The following is a 17,064-nucleotide window of genomic DNA, read 5'->3' as shown; positions in this document are numbered from 1 at the left end:
CCCCGCCTTTCAAAGGGGAAGGCGAGGAGAAGAGAAAAAGAGGAGGGAGAGAACAACAACAAAATCCACGGGACGCTTCAGTCCTTCCAATCTCTGGGACTGAATTGCGTTAAGTTCCTTCTCAGATCTTATACTTTCCCTCCATCTCCCTTTCCCCAGGAAAACATCAATTTCTCTTTCTCTTTCTGGAGATTAAGCTTTAAACTAGCGTTGGATACGGAGACGAGGAGTGGGGGAATAATTTTGATTTAGACATTTGGAGATGGGAGAACTCTGAGGAGGAAATCTGAAAAGATTTACACTGACCATCTCCAAAGCCAAAAGCGACGGAAAGAAGCCGGCCAGCTGAGGTGGCTGAAGCTGGAGGCGGCCCGAGACAGAAGGGCAGACCCAGCGCAAACCCGCTGCCTTGGGCCCTCTCAGAAGGCTGCCCCTGGTCCCCTCGGTGGCCTCACACGCAGATCACCCTGTCGGCGGTGCTTCTATTTCCTCAGAAAACTCCTTGAGACCCCCAACGCCCAGCCCGGGGACAAGAGTTAACTTTAAGACAAGTAGTCCCAAGAGGAATGAGCTTCAGAAAACATTTTTTTTTCCCTTTTCATTTCTAAACGAAATCGAATACTATCTGGCTGCAAAAATATATATCACCGGCCCAGAGTCTGAAAGATTAACATTTGGATATGTAGGAAATGTAATCTGCATGGCTAATTGATTCCCAGCGTATCAGTTTAAAGGATAAAGATCGATATCTACATGATGGATACAGTATTAATAGGGGCATAAATAAAGGCCGAAAAGTCGTTACCGAAACCTTTGAAGCTGCTTCCCAGCTCTTGGGCCCTCCACGCGGCCACTCGGCCTCCCCCTCCCCGCCCCCAGCCCCTGCTGGGTGGGAAGCACTTGCTTCCCCCAAGGGGAGGAGCGAGGGTCTTCGCCTAAAGCGAGAGTTTTGCTGCCGCGACGCTCAACAGAGAGTCGGCACTTTTTCTCCTGGGCTGCAGCAGGTGAACACTAAGGCGGGAGGAAGGGTGGTGTTTTAGCACCGGGCCCCACTCCTGTAGTTAAACACATACGGAAAGGACCCATCCAGGGACATACACAGTCCTGCGCCTTCACAGGACTGTGTATGTCCTGTGACACACATTGTCACACGCTGACGCCTCGACCTCCATGCACAGACATACAGAGCCACACAGACGCACAATTATCCGTCCGGAGATACATTCACACGCAAGGTGAAGGTTTCCCCCTCCCCCAGAGCACCGACGGGCCCCGGGCCGAGCCCATGGATGGGTGAGCTGGGCTCCCGGGGCTCCCCTATGGGTGGAATAAGGGGAGGAGGGAGGGAGGCGCAGCGGGAAGCCTGCAGGGGGGAGGGAGAGGGGTCCCGCAGCCGCCTTTGAGGGGAGAGAGGCCCACGGAGCTGGGGTAGCTGTTGATGGAGACAGGGTGGGGGATGAGTCTCAGGGAGTAGGTCCGGGAGACAGCCAGGTGAGGGGGACAGAACGGGGGACACTTCCATCTGGAACAAGGACGCCTCAGCCCAGTGGTGGCCAGTTAGTCCTGGATCCCAGCGGCAGCCTCCACCGCTAAGCCAGCACCTGAGAGAGACTTTACCAAATGCAAATGAATCACCCTTTGCGCCCTTCTCTCCATTAATTAAGAGGGACATTTGACAAAACGGGTGTAATCTTTATTAATTAGCGGCCCTGAATGCGCTGTTCGCATTCATTGCACCCAAAGCGAAAGTGCTGGAGCCTAATCCCTTCCCCGAACGCCTGTGGAACGGAGTCGGGAAGCCGCCGGTTTCCCCGACGTCCCCCTTTCCGGGATCGGGTTACCGTCGCCGCCGAAAGCGACGCGGCTCTCCGGGCCCCGCCAGGAGGCAGTGCCGCAGCCCAGAACCTGCCCGCGTCGACCCGACGGCTCCCGGAGCCCCGACCAGCCAGGAAATCCGCCCCACTGACATGCATCCCCCATTGGGTCACTCAACACTCGTGTACACGCGGAAACTCACTCACAGGCTCGCGCGTACACAGCGCTCGGTCCTTTTCCACCGCCCTCGCTCCCCGACCCCACCGCCCCCTCGCCACGCCTACTTGCAACCCAGGCCTCCTCCTCCCTCCGAAGCTCCGAGGAAGAGCCGGACAAAAATCGCTTCTTGGAGGCCTAAAGCCATTCTGAGCAGTCAGACAGGGGTGAAGGTGGGCGTGGGGAGGAACTCAGTTTACCCCTGGGACTGGCCAGGCGATGGGGGTAGGGGGTGAGGAAACCTTAGGAGCAAATCAGGCGGCCCGACCGACTCCTCCCGGGTGCCCGGGGTGGAAGAGGACGCGCGCGCTGCGCAGGTGGGTGGAAGTGGGAGGTAGGGGGCTCCCGGTCTTGGTATTGAAATCCAGGAAATCTCGAACCCCCCAGGTCGCGTGCGGAAAGCTGGCTGGAGATGGGAGTCATCGAATTCAGGTTCTTTCCGGGCAGCCCTCCTGAGAGGGGATGTCTTGTGCGACCACTCCTCCCAATTCGGCCAGGTTTGTCTCTGCGCCTGTGCCTCGCTCACTCCCACCCTTCCAACTCCATCCTCGCAAGTCCTATCTGTGCGCCTTCAACCTGGACCTTCGAGGCTGAGATCTTCCGCTTAAACTCCCTGAAAAGATTCTGCCCAATAAAAAGAGGGAGGAGGAGGGGCTCAGGGCACAGACTTTACTGGGCAATGATTTCCAACCTGTTCGTGGGCTGTCTGCGCTGGACAGCGAGACTCCGGGCCCGATAAATACTGTGCGAGGCCTGGCATCGGAGGTCCGCCTCCTTGCGTCCTTGCATTCATTCTTAGGCGGCAGTGGCTTGCGGGCCTTTCCAAGGACCTCCCTCACCCCCAACCGGCCCCTGGCTGAAAGTCGCACCTCTCAATTTCAGTTCTCTCTCTAGCGAAGTGCCTGGAGCTGCGAACCCCTGGCGCAGAGACCCGGGGATCCGATAACCCGCTGAGAATCGGAACCTGTTGCGCTGCCTTGGGCCGCGCTGGCTTTAGCCGCGCTGGGAGCATCGCCCTTTTCTACTGTTCCTTCGCGCCGGCGCTAGGCATACTCCGAGGCAGAGGTTCTCCTGTTCAATCATCATTGCCACCTCCCAAAATCTTCATTCAATACTCGGGATCCTTGCTCATCGGTCACCTCCAGGGCCTGAAACACCTGCAAGCCTGGCCCTCAAAGCCTTTCCCAGGGGCCGTTTTGATTATTTCATTCTACCTTCTCTTCCTCCATTGAATGGTCCGCTGCGCCTGTCTTCAGGCTGTGCCCCAGAACAAAGCACGTGGCCTTTCATTGATTCCGCACAGACTTACTGAGCTTCTACTACGTGCTGTTCCAAATGCTGGGGCTACACCAGTGACTAAAACGCACCGAAATTTTCCTCCTGGCAGAGCGATGACCCAGAAAGTAACCTAAGAGACTATAAATGCAACCAGCACTGGTTGTGGGATAAGGCTGAGCGCTGAAAAGACTAGAAGTATTAATACTTGGTGAGAGGGAAAAGAAGGAAGAGGGCAGCTGTGGAATGCTGGGGCGTGGGCGGGGGGGGGGGGGGGGAGGGGGGGAGGGCACTACTATTTCAGCCAGGGACGTCCGGTGGCTCTCAGCCAGGGAGCCTACAGAAGAAGAGAGAGGGCAGGCAGCAAAAAAAAAAAAAAAAAAAAGGAAGGGTGAGGCCAGGGAGTGAAGGGCTGTATTACTCAACAACACTTCGGTAAGCAACTACTGTGAGCTCTGAATTCTGAAGTCTGTGGCTCACTGGGGCTGGGGCTGGGCAGCAAACTTGCAGATGAGCTCTTCCTGGAAAGGGGGCTCCCAGGGCATGGTGCCCCTTGGACCTTTCCTACTGTCCTCTCTCTGAAGGCTCTCTCTTGGGGGTCTGGAAGGGATACTGTGGGACCGAATCTTCCCACTGAGGGGCAGAGGCTTCCTGGAGGCCATCCCTCTCTCCACCCCTGGGAGTAAGGCAGGTGTCACTGCTGGCGGTCAGGGCGCAGGGACTTCCCTTTCTCCTCCCTTCCTGTGGTTGTGGCTCAGAAATCCAGTGAGGGATCGGGCACCTTCACTTTGGTCCTCATTGTCTGCAAATTGCATTTTAATTGAAATAAAATGACGGTCCAGCTTCTTGGTATCTAGCCCCCACCCCTCACCTGGACCTGGACCTGGACCTCCCATTCCCCAGAGAGGAGGAAATTCCTTTCAGACTGGGCGACCTAGAAACACCCTGCTTCACACTGTGAGGGCAGGGACTCCTGTCTCTCCTGAGTGATTCCAAGCAGGCAGCTGCTACCACCTCAAGGGGAAGGGGAGAGGGAGAACTTTTCCAGAGGAGCCCAAGATTCTAGAGAAGTAGCCATCATTCCTTAGCTGGTGGTTTTGTGAAATAAATGGGGAAGAAACCAGCAGGGCCAATCAGGCAAGAACAGTATACAAAGGAGGACCCCAAAACCCCAGGATTTATTTATAAAAATCTGTGTATTTCTTTTTACATGTTTAAGCGTCAGTCACCTTCAAAGTGCTCTCCATTGGAGGCAATACACCTATTGAGACTCTTTTTTACACTGCTCAAAACACTGTTTGAACTTGTCGATTTTGATGTCTTTTAATGCTTCTAGTGTTTCTTGTTTCACTTCTTCCACATTGACAAAACATTTCCCTTTGAAGACCTTTTTCATGGGGGAAACAAACAAACAAGTCACTTGGGGCAAGATCAGGTGAATAGGGAGGGCAGAGCATAAGAGTTGTGCCTTTTCTGGTCAAAAACTGCTGGACGTTCAGCTTGGTGCAGGCGTGCACATTCATAAATCATCCATCATGAAATGGGCAAACAGGTTGAAAGACTCTTCAGAAAAACTCACTGAAGTCGAACAAACGCAGCCTCTCACAACAGTACCAGCTGGTACACTGATACCGATAGGTTCCCAGAACACTCATCTAGCAGGGGAAGCCTGTACTGTAAGGGGCCCGCCCTCCAGAAGATAATTCTGGGGGCTTGGGGGGTTTCTCCTTATATATAGCCCTGCAGGGGGAGGGGGCTTGAAAAAGATCATGGCTTTCTTAGAACAGTAAGCAGGAAGACTGCTCAGCCAAAGGGAGTAGTTCCTATTTGCCATAAAAGTCACTGATAAAGCGAAACTTTACAAGAGTTTGGAGCTACTTAAGCAGAGAGAAAAACAGAAACTGTATAGCTGCAGCGAAGGTGAGAAGACTCAGGTGGGAAAGGAATCCCCATGGCATCTCCAGACCTAAGTTCTCCATCTCCGAAGCAGGTTGAGGAGGTTCTGAGAGAGCCCTGTCCCAAGGAGTCAAAAGAGTTGCTACGAGAATAGAAAAGGTAATCTCTGGCCCCTCAGAACAAGGTCACATTTCCAGTGGGGAGACTGTATTCTACTCCTCTGATTGGCGAGGAAGCTATAATATCAGAAGAGCAAACAGTGCAGTGTCACGGGGCGGGGGAGGGTGTGACCCAGCAGGACAGAAGCCAGACCCTGGGGCATTCAGGAAGAAAGTGGAAGGTCACCCTGGGAGAGAGAAATCAAAGGAGCTTTCTGGCTCACAAAGAAGGAAGTATTAGCAGAACGTAAGGTTTTAGAGACAGAAAGAAAAGGAGAACTGAAAAAAGAGACGACTGCTCCAAAACTAAAAAGAAAGGGGGAAGGAGGAGGAGGAGGAGGAGAAAAGAGAATGGCCAGTTAGTGGGTAAATGCCACGATTAAGATATTTCAGATAAAATGAATCCTAATGGATGTCAGTCAAGGTGGGTTCATATTAGACGGTGATGAATGGCTGTTTCTGATTTGAAGGGTATGTTTGTACTGAGAGAAGCGAGCTGAATCCCCATTCACTGCTCAGAATATCTGCTCATGGAGGAGGTCCTTAGTTGGGTAGCAGGATTCGGGGGGTGGTTGAGAGGAAGAAAAGGACATTAAGGAGGGAAAATACAATAGTATGTGCCAGATATGTCATCTTACTTGGTAGTGATTTAAGGATATTTCTATTTGATTTGCTCCCAAGGTTTTCAAATTCATTGTTAACATAAAGAAAAATAGAAGTTGGATTTATACATTGCAAAAGTGCAGGGTGATGGGAAATATATATATATATATATGAATATATATTCACCATTTGGAACAAACCTTTGTAAAGTACCCGCTATGGAAGTGCCAGGGTGAGTGGGGATCAGTAAAGGGAGGTCGCTCTTCCACACAGCACCTCACACTGCTAAGCCATCTCGGCCACCACCTCTGCCAGCCTCCCTCCCAGGAAGCAGGCCCCATTGTCTAGCCAGAGTCCTGGGGTTGGCAGCACGGGAGCTTAGAGGCCTCCTGCTCCTACAGCCACCTGCTTGGGTCCCCCAGCTTGAATAAACTACTCTGGCAGAGCAGGGGAAATGGGTTATGTAGTGACAACAGTATTCAATGACCCTGGCACATTACCATGATATAATTCTGTAATAGCAATATAATCTATAAGTACATTATATTACTCTCACTGTACTTTATGGTTGCTATATTACTGCAATCTTATATTACTATTATATAATGTGATATAGAATATAATATACTATACACTATTATACTACTTGCACGTACTGTATTTATTGATCATTTTGTAGGTGCTAGCATTGTTCTCAGCACTTTGCAAAGATTAATTTACTTCTCAAAACAGCCAGATCACATCTAGTTAATACAGGGGTAAGGGGGCACAGGGAGGTTAATTAACTTGCCCTCTTCACACAGCTTAGGAAGAGGTAGAGCAAAGATTTAAACTGTGGACAACGGTTATGCTGCCAGGCCTGCTGCGTTAGAAAAGCCCTGCTTTCTACCATCCCGACTGGACCTCAAAGCAGGGGATCTGGGACCTGCTTAAATACTTCACTTCCAGCTCTTGGTCTTATGGTTGTAAATAAATTCCAACAAAAGTTCCACTTGATGCTTCTGGAATTTGTCTTCTCTCTATGAAAAAGAATTTGACATTTTACTTCACTTTTAAAACACATCCAATGATATAATCTCACTTTTAATTTTTTTCTTCTTATTTTGGGCAACCCTTTTCCTGACCCCCCCCCCCCCGGGAGAGTTTATCAGCCTATGTTTCTCTGCCAAGAAGAACCTGAGAGGCGTTAGCATCAGGCATCTGCCTCTCATTCCGGCGGGACACGTGGCAGGAGGCTGGTGGATATTTGCAGAAAGAATCGGGTTCTTCCTGCCTTCCCGCAGTATGTGGAAGTGTTCTGTCGGGCCTTTCTGACGTCCCCCGAGCCGGGTGACAGACCTTGAGCACCTCCACTGCCCCGCGGTGGTAGAAGGTCCGGCTGGGGTAGGACGCAGGTGCGGCCCCGCGGGAGACTCCCCGATTTTACTAACGGAAATCCCAAGACTCCGAAAGAGCGCCCAAACCCCGTGCCTCGGCGTTCACGTCGCACGGACCCGCCCTCCGACAGTGGCAGGATTTGTCAGGGCAGATTTTGCATCTTTGAAAGCGGTGGGGGAAACCGACGTCCTGGCTGGGTGTGGTTTTCGGAGCCCCTCTGGGCTTGGATTTGCGGAGAACCCGGCGGCGGGCGACAACACTGGAGAAACAAGGGACTGAGCCCACGGTCCCCACGCGCCGCGCAGCCTGCGGCGGCCGCCGCTCTCCGTGTCTCTTTTATTCTCAACCTCCGTATTTGGGGCTTCTCCGCGACTTTTCAGAGTAGGTGCGAACGCGGAGCTTTGGGACGCGCGCCGGAAGGGGCCCGTGGGCATCGAGCGTGGGAGATACCCCATCGGATCATAAGTAACACACCCTTTAGACCCTGAAACGGGGCAGAGGGGCGTCACAAAATCCGAAGGGTTGAGGCTGAACACCAGGTTCCCTACAAACGCACAACAAAAGCTACGCGGATGTGTTGGGTAACTTGTTTTCACGCGTGCCAGCTGGTTCCCACCCCTTCCACGCAACAAGTGGGCTTGTGCCAGCGTCCTTGCTGCTTCGTTCTCTCCCAGCCCGCTCCTGCCCTCGCGGGTCTCAGGGGATGCGACAGGGACAGGCTCCAGTCGTTGGCGCAGCCAGGTGGAGACCAGCCTGTGACCTCGGGAGGCCTCGGGTCCTGTGGGTGGGTCGCAGGCCAGCCCCAGGATGAGGGATTCCACCCTGCGGACCCCCCTGGGAACCTGGCTGCCTCCGGCGGTCTCCGGGGAGCGAGCGGGGTCAGCAGTCAACGCCCGGCGACTCCGCTTTTCCACTGGCTTGGAGCCACCGCGGGCGTCTGCGTCCGAACAGAGAGAAATCGAGGCAATTCTCCCCTCCTCCACCGACCGTGGCCGGCTGGGCCTGGCGCGAATCCACCTGTATCAAGCGCGGGGAGTTCATTTGCACGCTGAACGGCTAGTCCGAAGGGTCTTTGAAAAGAATTTAGTAACTCTCCTAGAGAATATTTTAAGACATGGCTCTGAGCGTTGGATCTACTTGCTCGTCCGCACCTGTTGGCGACCAGCAGATTCCCCGTCAGCTGTCACTGGCGATGACACCCACAGCTGTCGCTGGCGAGGGTTTGTTAATTTAACCTTGAGATTTTCCTGGTTATCCACATAATCCGCCCTCAAATCCCCACATTGTCACTGGATTTTGATGACTCATGGGGCTTGGAAAACACTGCCTATTTATCAGGGGCGAAGGGAGCCCCCCAAAAGCCTGTAAAACGGAGAGGCACCGCAGCCAGCCCGCCCACGTTAGGAGAGAAAGCAGCACTCTAAATGGGGATGCAAATATTTACTTAACTTTCCCGGGAATACAAAGTCAACAGGAGATGGGCGGGGGTGGGGGGAGGAGAGGCCGAGAGAGACAGGGACAGAGACAATGCATCAAGACCAGAACAGCGATTAAATAGTTATCCAAGTAACGGCCACCTCCCAAATCCAAGCCTTGGTCCGCGATCTCCCAGTTTGTGAGAAACCTGGCGGTCTTCAGTTCATTAAAGGGAGATTAGGGAGAGGGTGGCACTTTTAATAGATACGCTCGGAGATAGAATGGCTTTCCAGTCTTGCTGCACAGAAGACTCGCCTAGGGCGCTTTTTAAACATACCGACGCGCCTCCTCTCCCCACCCCCAACCCAGACCAATTAAACATGTGTCTCTGGGGGCTTCCGCATTTTTAAAATATCTTATTTATTCATTCTTAGAGGAGGGGGAAAGGGAGGAGGAAAGAAAGGGAAAGAAACACCTACACGTGAGAGAAACTACGGTCGGTTGCCTCGATAGGTCGCCTCCACCAGTGGCCTCGCGCCGCGCCCTGATCCGAATCCAACCGGTGACCCTTCGCTTTGCTGGAGGACGCCCAACCAACTGAGCCACACCGGTTAGGGTCGCTTTGTTTTTTTGTTTGTTTTTTGTTTTTCGTGTTTTTAATAAAGCTCTCCAGGTTATTCTAACCTGCGGCCAGCCCTTGTGAACCTCCGCTAAGGCTCTCATCAGGAAATAAGTTAGCTGTGTCTGAATTCAGTGAGAAATGGGCTCTGGGGACAAATCGTTTTTGCCTTGGAGAGCTGGGTCCCAAATTTTCTTCCCAAGCGGTAACGTATTAATTAATTGGAATTAATTCTTTCCCAAAACTAAAGTCAGGTGAGATTATTCCCCGCCTGTCAAGTTTGACTACAAAATATTTTTAAATGCACACACAGTAGAATATACTCGTAAGTAATATAAATGTGTCATTCCTGTATGACAATACTCATTGTCGTGGTGGCAGGAGACAGCTGAGCCACCATACATTACCGTGGTTCTTGAAATATTCGCTGTTGAAATAAAAGTGTTCTGTCCTTGTGTTGATTTGACACTTTCTCTTCTGTTTATTTTTGGATGTGGTTTTATAATAGTAGGAGCTAGAACTTTTTTGCGTATTTTTTCTACCCCTTTTATCCCCACTTCAACACCCCCCCCCATCCCATGGAGATGCAGTATTTCTAAATGAAAGATAACCCAATTTTACACACAAAGGCCATTTTTTTTCCCTAAAGGAAGTGTGCACATTCTTCCGGAGCTCCTAAGAATATTCTTGAAAGTTGCATGTTGAATTACTTCTACTTCCCAAAAATGTATCTTATCATCAGGAATAATTGTAAATTTATCACAAAAACAAACTTGCTTCTCTTTGGCATGTTTTAATTTTGCACAAGAGAACACGAAAGAGCCTTAAGGTTTTGATGGATAGAAACAATGCTGATGGTGTATATCACAAAGCTGCTTAATATGGGCAGTCAAATGAGATCAAGCAAAAGCTAGATACAAAATCTCTCACATTTTCTTCATTCACATTATTTAGAACTGAGACCTGGCTGCAGTCATTTCTAACACTCTTTTCAGGGATAATTACATAGTAAATGCTAGATACTCATCAAATCTACACTCTAACATATACAATTAAAACATTATTTCAAAGGAAGAAATGTAAATGCATACTTAGCAGTTCGCTGCCCATGAAATAAATTTAATAATATTTGTATCATAGCTGAAATTTAAAACGCAAATATTAGCTAATGGGAAACAAACGATTAAATTAAGAGGATATGAGCTGGATTATAGGATAATGGGGGATCACTCAGTTATTGAGATTGTAAATTTAGCAAGTCTATGGAGGCTAATTTATTTAACATGGCAAAAGATGAAGGATTAACAATATGGAAAGTAACAAATTATGTGGAATTTAACAGCTCTTGTTCCCAGTATTGTGGGAAATCTCACTGCAATGTCAGCTTGTTCCAACTATGCAGGTGCTGCTACCTTTGGAGAGGATGGTGCAGACATGCTTATACAGACAGGAAGCCAAAAGGAGTCGTATCTTGAAATCTCACAATCCAGAAAATGATGGGACATGGACGCCAAGTGTTCTTTAGTCTCGCCAGTGGCTCCTGTCCCTAACATAACGCAGTAAGAGTTTCACCATGATAGCATTGACTTTTCTCAAAACTCAAAGGGCTTTTCAGGTATATTTTTTCACCTTTTACAAATCCCCATGAAGTAGGGGAAAGTAGGTAAGTCAACCAGGGTCTCAGCATTTACTGGGTGGCAGTGTGAGTGAGGCGAGCCAAGTTGCTTAACAGTCAGTGGACAGTTTCCCATTCAGCCAGCTCAACAGAATATTTATGTGCCACTTACTATGTGCTGAGGACTGTCTAAAGCTTTTTGAATAGCATGGGTGAACAAATTCACTTTCTTGTATTTTGCATTTTGGTTGCAGGAGATTGAGATAAATAGCATAACAAATAAGACCACTCCAGACAGTGATAAGTGTGAGGAAGAAAATAAAACTTCGATCATCATTTGGGATAGAGTGGCTAGGGCAAACCTCTCGGGGCGGGGGGGGGGGGTGATATTAGACCCTTGGAGATCTGAATGAGAACAAATTTGTAGATCCACATAAAGCTTTCGTTTCCAAAGCCTTAGTTTCAGCCATACAATGTCTTACGTGTAGAAATCCTTACAACAAGGTAAGCCCAACTGATACTTTCTGTTCCCATTTTATAGATGAGAAGCTGGAGGCTTAAAGAGGCTAAACATGACAAGATCTTTCCAAGAAAGGAGAGAACCAGTATTCAGACTCTTACCTCCTTGATGCAGTTACCAGTCATTAGACCCCAAAGCCAATGTTCTTTCTGGGTGTGGACACTGTTCACCAAATCATATCGCATTCAGAGGTCAAGTATTTAATTCATGCCCTGCAAAAGGAGTTTTTTCACTTGATATTCAGACTCTGTAGAAGCATGATGATAACTCTAACCTGCAGCCCCCAAAACCTAGGCAAAATCTGGGCCATGGGGACCATGGCTTCTTGAGCAGGTGTCCAGGCTAAGCAGGTCTGGCTTTTGGCAGTGACCTTACTGGTAGTTCACACTCATGAGCTGGAGATGTGTCCCAGAATGAAACAAGCACTTCCAAGATGGTGAGAATTTCCGTGGGAAGGGAAAAAAGCACCTCACTGCCACCAGCAGTCCTTCTGACAACTCACTGATCATTTCAACAATTACTTCCTAAACACCTGCTTTGTCTAAGGTATTGGTGTGCCAAGACTTTCCACATGATGTAGGCAGAAATAATTAAATCACACCTGCAGAACAGGGGACACCAGAGTATCAGAAAACCATTAGAAACCAGGCAAATCAGATGTTTTCCATCACTCCATCCTGCCACCTGATTTTTGAAAAGTCAGAAACGAACAGTAAAGCAATATAAAACCTTTCTGGTCAGCCAAGAAAAATAATCTCTCCATGTTTAGGTGCTGGGCTATTAATTATACCTGTTTGATTTTAAAGTATTCTAACTCAAACTTCTCATTACAAGAAATTTATATGTGCAATGTATGAAAGAAGCAGAATGTGCCTTGCATTGTGACTGAGACAATTTAAAGATGCCCTTCTTATTTATTTATAAGGAATAATTTAGTTTATGTCATTGGTGGACCTTCCTCTGTGGAACATAAATAAACTATAAGAAGCAAGCTAGTCCCCAAATAACTTTAGATAGACTTCCAGGTTGTCAAATAAGGGAATGAAATAACACATGTGTGTACACACAGGTATACATGGTTACATCCACAAAGCCAAGCTCTGTTGCTAGTGTAACACACACACACACATACATGCACACACATCTATACATGTGTAGATGCACTTGTACAACTAAACAGTTGTGAATGCAAACAGAATCTCAGCCCTGGCAGTGAACAAAGAATAAAAGATACAAATAAATAGAGAAGTAATACAAGTTACTAATTGGAAGTACACGTTAAAACCAATCTCCTAAGTGTCATTCTTAGTGTTAGGAACCTGAAACATTTCAAAGAAACTGGGAACAAAATCTGGCAATAGATTTTAGTGGATGTGATGGTAATGGATAGGTAAGCCACTTTTCCCTCCAGAATACAAGATTTCACTGGGCCTTCGGGAGTCCTGCTAAAGACTGGAAACAATTCCATGAAATGCCCGCCCTAGCATTGTACATTCTCATGTGCGATATCAGCCCCATTTAGACTGTGAAATTAGGATTTGGATGGAAATGTGTACTTTAGGAAGAGAAAGACAACACAAACAACTTGGTGCAATTTCCCCATGAAATAAATTTCATGAAAATAGTTTTTTTTCTATAAATGCTTCTTGTTTTTAATTAAGACAACACAGACATAAAACACATCATATTGCAACTCCTAAATTGGAGTCATACCTCTTATCAATGGCCAGTAAATGACTGCTCTCTACGGTAGATACAAATGTTCATTCGAGTTTAGATACTAGAATAGTGTCACGATATCATGCAGACAGCTTGCATAAATACATGAGGAATAACAGCATACCTTCAGTAGCTTCTGTAATATTTAGGTATGAAAACTTTGTCTTATTCCAAATTTCCAAAGATGGAATAAAGAATGTTTTCATATAAAATACATTTGGAACAGGTGGGGTATTTTTTGTTTGTTTGTTTCTTTAAAAGGCATCAAATCCACCTGTAACACACATTGCACTTCATTTTTTGGTTACAAAATCAGATAGGTATCCTTTTTCATTTAATGTCACAGGATGTGAACATTTCAGTGATTTCCAATATCAAATAGCTAAATTCAAAATAATATTTTTCTGTTAATTGTTTTTTTACACATATATTTGTAATCAAAGAAAGAAAAACTTGTCAGTTTAGTCTTTGGGCACTATTTTATACTTTATCAGATAGTTGAAAGTCATTAGTAGATTCACAGTACAAAATCTTGAATTAGTTACCAACACGCTTTTATTTCTGCTAATTTCGAAATGTATTTGGACTGGAGGTATGGAAGGAATGTTACTGCTTATCAAACATCTTTTCTGGAAATTTTAACGCACAAAATTCCCAGATTGATATATTCTTAAATAAATTATTTAAAAAATGAAATAAAGAAAAAAGGCAAGGAAAGCCTGCAGTTTCTAATCTGCGTGAATAGCTCTCAGTATCTTCCAGGTGGGGGCAACAGTAAGTCAGTTTTGAGAAAAGATGGGAGAACAGGCTCTTGAAGCTCCCTGAGTCCAGTTACAGAGGAAATGACTTCCTGGTGGTAAAGCCTTGAATAAATCAGCCCTAAATTTCCAGGAGCCCAGTTTCCAAGGACTTTGGGGGTTCTGCGGAGCGGTGGGTAACCAGATCCACTGTCTGATGCGCCCCGCCACCTCTGCTCTGCCGCGACTGCCAGCAACCCGGGGCGCGCACGCGCGCTGCGCACCTGCCAGATCGCGCAGAGCTGCTACACATCGCTGCGCCCAGCCGCCCGGCTGTGGCCCGTGCGGTGCCGGCGGGAAGTGGACATCACTCCCAGCGCTCCAGCTTACTCACTTTCCAGGACCATCAGAGAGCAGAGAAGCCTTTTTCTCCGGTTCACATCTCATTCATTCTTCTGGACAATGCTAGTGCATTCACAACGGCTGCAGCCCTCTGCGCGCGCGTACCTGCACCCTTAAACTCTAAAGTCACAACAGGCAGAAAAACAGAGTTCAGGAGGAGCGGCGGGGTTTCCACTCCCCTTTCCAGCTCCCTTTGCAAATACTCAGACTCTGGGAGAAGGCGGCTGAGCACTCTGGCGAGGATGAGGATGGTGCACGAAGCAGAGGTTGATACTGTACAGTCGGGGAGATGGACTCCCTGTTAGCGTCCCCGCCTCCTCGATTTCCCTCTCTCGCCCAGCGCGGAGGAGGCGGGGCGTGGAAGGCCGGAGAGGCGGGAAACCGAGGCCCCATAGTGGCAGGGCGACTAGAGGTTGCGCGTCTGGGGGCCGAAAAGGGAGGGCGGAGAAGCTGGAGCGCACAGAGGCCCCCCTCCTTTAGGGCCTCGCACTGCTGAGGTGCAGGCGTGTGGGAGACCCGGCGTGTGGGCTGACTACGTGTCGCTCCTTCGCACTCCCCCTGCCGCCCGCGTCCTCGGGCCACCGCCACCACCCCCTACCGAGCCCACGGCCGCGCCCTCGGGTCGGTACTTGAGCCAGCAGATGAGCCATGTGACAACAACCGAGAAGAGTGCCAGAATGCTGGCCACCGACAGGCAGATGGGCCCCACGGGTGAGGGCGACCCGGCAGCCGGGGCCGCGCCAGGGGGCGCCCCGCCGCCGGGGGATGCCCCGCTGCCTCCACTGCCACCGTAGTGGTTGACGAAAATAAGGCCGGTGAAGAGCAGCACCACCATGGAGAGGAAGGAGAAGACGACGCACACGCAGCCGGCGGTGAGCGCGGCGCGCTTGCAGTTGTGGCAGCTCTCGTAGGCTCCCGGGGCGCGCAGGGCGGCGCGGGCGCGTGGCGCGCGGGCGGCGTCCTCCCTGGGCGGCGGCGGCTGCGCTGGGGCAGGCGCGGGTGGCGGGGCCGGCGCGGGCGCTGGGCGACGAGTGGGCAACGGTGGGAGGCGGTCCTGGGGCAGCGGGTCGTGCGCGGCGCGCAGGGCCAGCGGGAAGGCCTCGGCGAGCTTGGTGTTGTTGGGCAGCCCGTGCACGCGGCTGTCGGGCAGCGGCGTGCGGTGGCGGCACACGGGGCACGCGATGGATCCGGGTGGGCTGTGCCAGGGCGGCGGGCGCTCAGGAGCGGCGGCGGCGGCGGCGGCGGCGCGGAGCTGCAGCTGGCTCAGGCACTCCTGGCAGAAGGTGTGCAGGCACGCCAGGAGCTTGGGAGCGCGCCGGTCCGCGTCGAAGTAGTTGTAGCAGATTTTGCACTCATAGTCCTCGAGCGGAGGGAGACCCGGGACCGTCACCGCTGCGCTTCGGCCTCCCGCGTCCCCGTTGTCCCGGGCTCCTGCCGCAGCGCCCCCGGCTCCTGTCGGGCTCCCGGGGCTGCTGGTTGGGCTTCGCTCGCCGCCGCCGCCGCCACTGCCGCTGTCGCTCGCCGGCGCTGCCATGGCATGATCCGCCCCTCATCGGGGGCAAGGTGAGGCGCCTTCCTCCCCCTCTGCCGCCGGGTCGGCTCCGGGCGGGGAGGAGGCGCTTCCGCCTCCCCCCTCTGGCTGCTGTCGCCTGGCGGGGGGAGGCACCGCTGGCTGAGCCCGGTAGGGGCGCAGCGGCGACCGCTTCCCCTACTCCCACCAGATGCGAGTGCCTCGAGTCCTTCCAGCCCTGGGAGCCTCTCTGCCGTCCCCCTGGGGCCTCCCAAGGCAGCTCTCCCGGCAGCTTAGGACATCAGTTTTTGTTGGAATTGGGAGTTGAGGGCGGCTGGGGAGGGGAGGAGCGGTGCGGGAAGGGGATTGGGGTGCGGCTACTTAAAGATGTGGCGCCCGTGCAACACCCCCTCCCCTCCAAACCTGGGAGCAGTGGGGGGAAACGCGGTGCTGCTCTTCCCTTCTACCTCTGCTGCGCCCCCTCCCCCTTTATCCTTATTATTCCCGGTGTATCCTCCTCGGTCTGGAGCTGAATCCCTGACGGAGCCTTCTGTCCCCCCCGCCAAGCCAGAGCTCACCGGTGATGTAATGCGGGACCCGCGCTGGGAGGGGATGCAGCGGCCTCCGCGGCGGCGGCGGCGGTGGTTCCTGTCCGTAAAAATCGTGATCTCATTTCTCCGTCCAAGGGCGAAAGCCAGAAATCACCAAGCCATTTATACTTTGCGCTTTTATTAGTAAAGCCCAGGCAGCTCTGCAGCCTTCTTCTCAGAGTGGGAGCGAAGGGCTGGCATTTTCCTTTTCACCATCGGGAGGAAATTTTGGAGCTGAACAGTACCTTTATTCATCCAGAAATACTGCTTCCTGAGACTTACGGAGGCACGAAGACACAGACTCAGCCTGGTCTTGGCTATGCCCTGACGCTGACCGTAGGGGCTGGAAGTAGCTCTTTCGTTGGTGCACAGGCGGCTACAGAGGCCGAGAGGGGGAAATGTTATTGTCAAATAGGCTCACAGAATTTCAACGTCCACCCTCATCCTAGCCCCTGGCATCACTCACCCCGCTTTTCCACGTCAACTTTTACCACGCGAACGTAGAGAGCTGAAAACTACTTTAGTAACATGGGACAGATCTTCCTGATTTTATTAAAAACCAAGAGAAGCTCCTCTGAGCAGGTTAGCAAAAAGCA

At 50.8% G+C, this 17,064-nt stretch overlaps 1 protein-coding gene across 1 annotated transcript; it reads right to left on the bottom strand.

Moving 5' to 3' along the window:
• Positions 1–14,900: 14,900 nt before the first annotated feature.
• RNF228 (ring finger protein 228) lies at positions 14,901–15,902 on the bottom strand. The gene has a single exon (XM_054586133.1). It carries the CDS (start codon positions 15,900–15,902, stop codon positions 14,901–14,903), a length of 1,002 nt encoding a protein of 333 aa, XP_054442108.1.
• Positions 15,903–17,064: the final 1,162 nt, after the last annotated feature.

Source organism: Pteronotus mesoamericanus, unplaced genomic scaffold (genome assembly GCF_021234165.1).
Source record: "Pteronotus mesoamericanus isolate MK-2021 breed Mesoamerican mustached bat unplaced genomic scaffold, CSHL_Meso_final contig_90, whole genome shotgun sequence".
NCBI classification, from domain to species: domain Eukaryota; kingdom Metazoa; phylum Chordata; class Mammalia; order Chiroptera; family Mormoopidae; genus Pteronotus; species Pteronotus mesoamericanus.
This window is presented reverse-complemented; position numbering and strand designations above follow the sequence as displayed.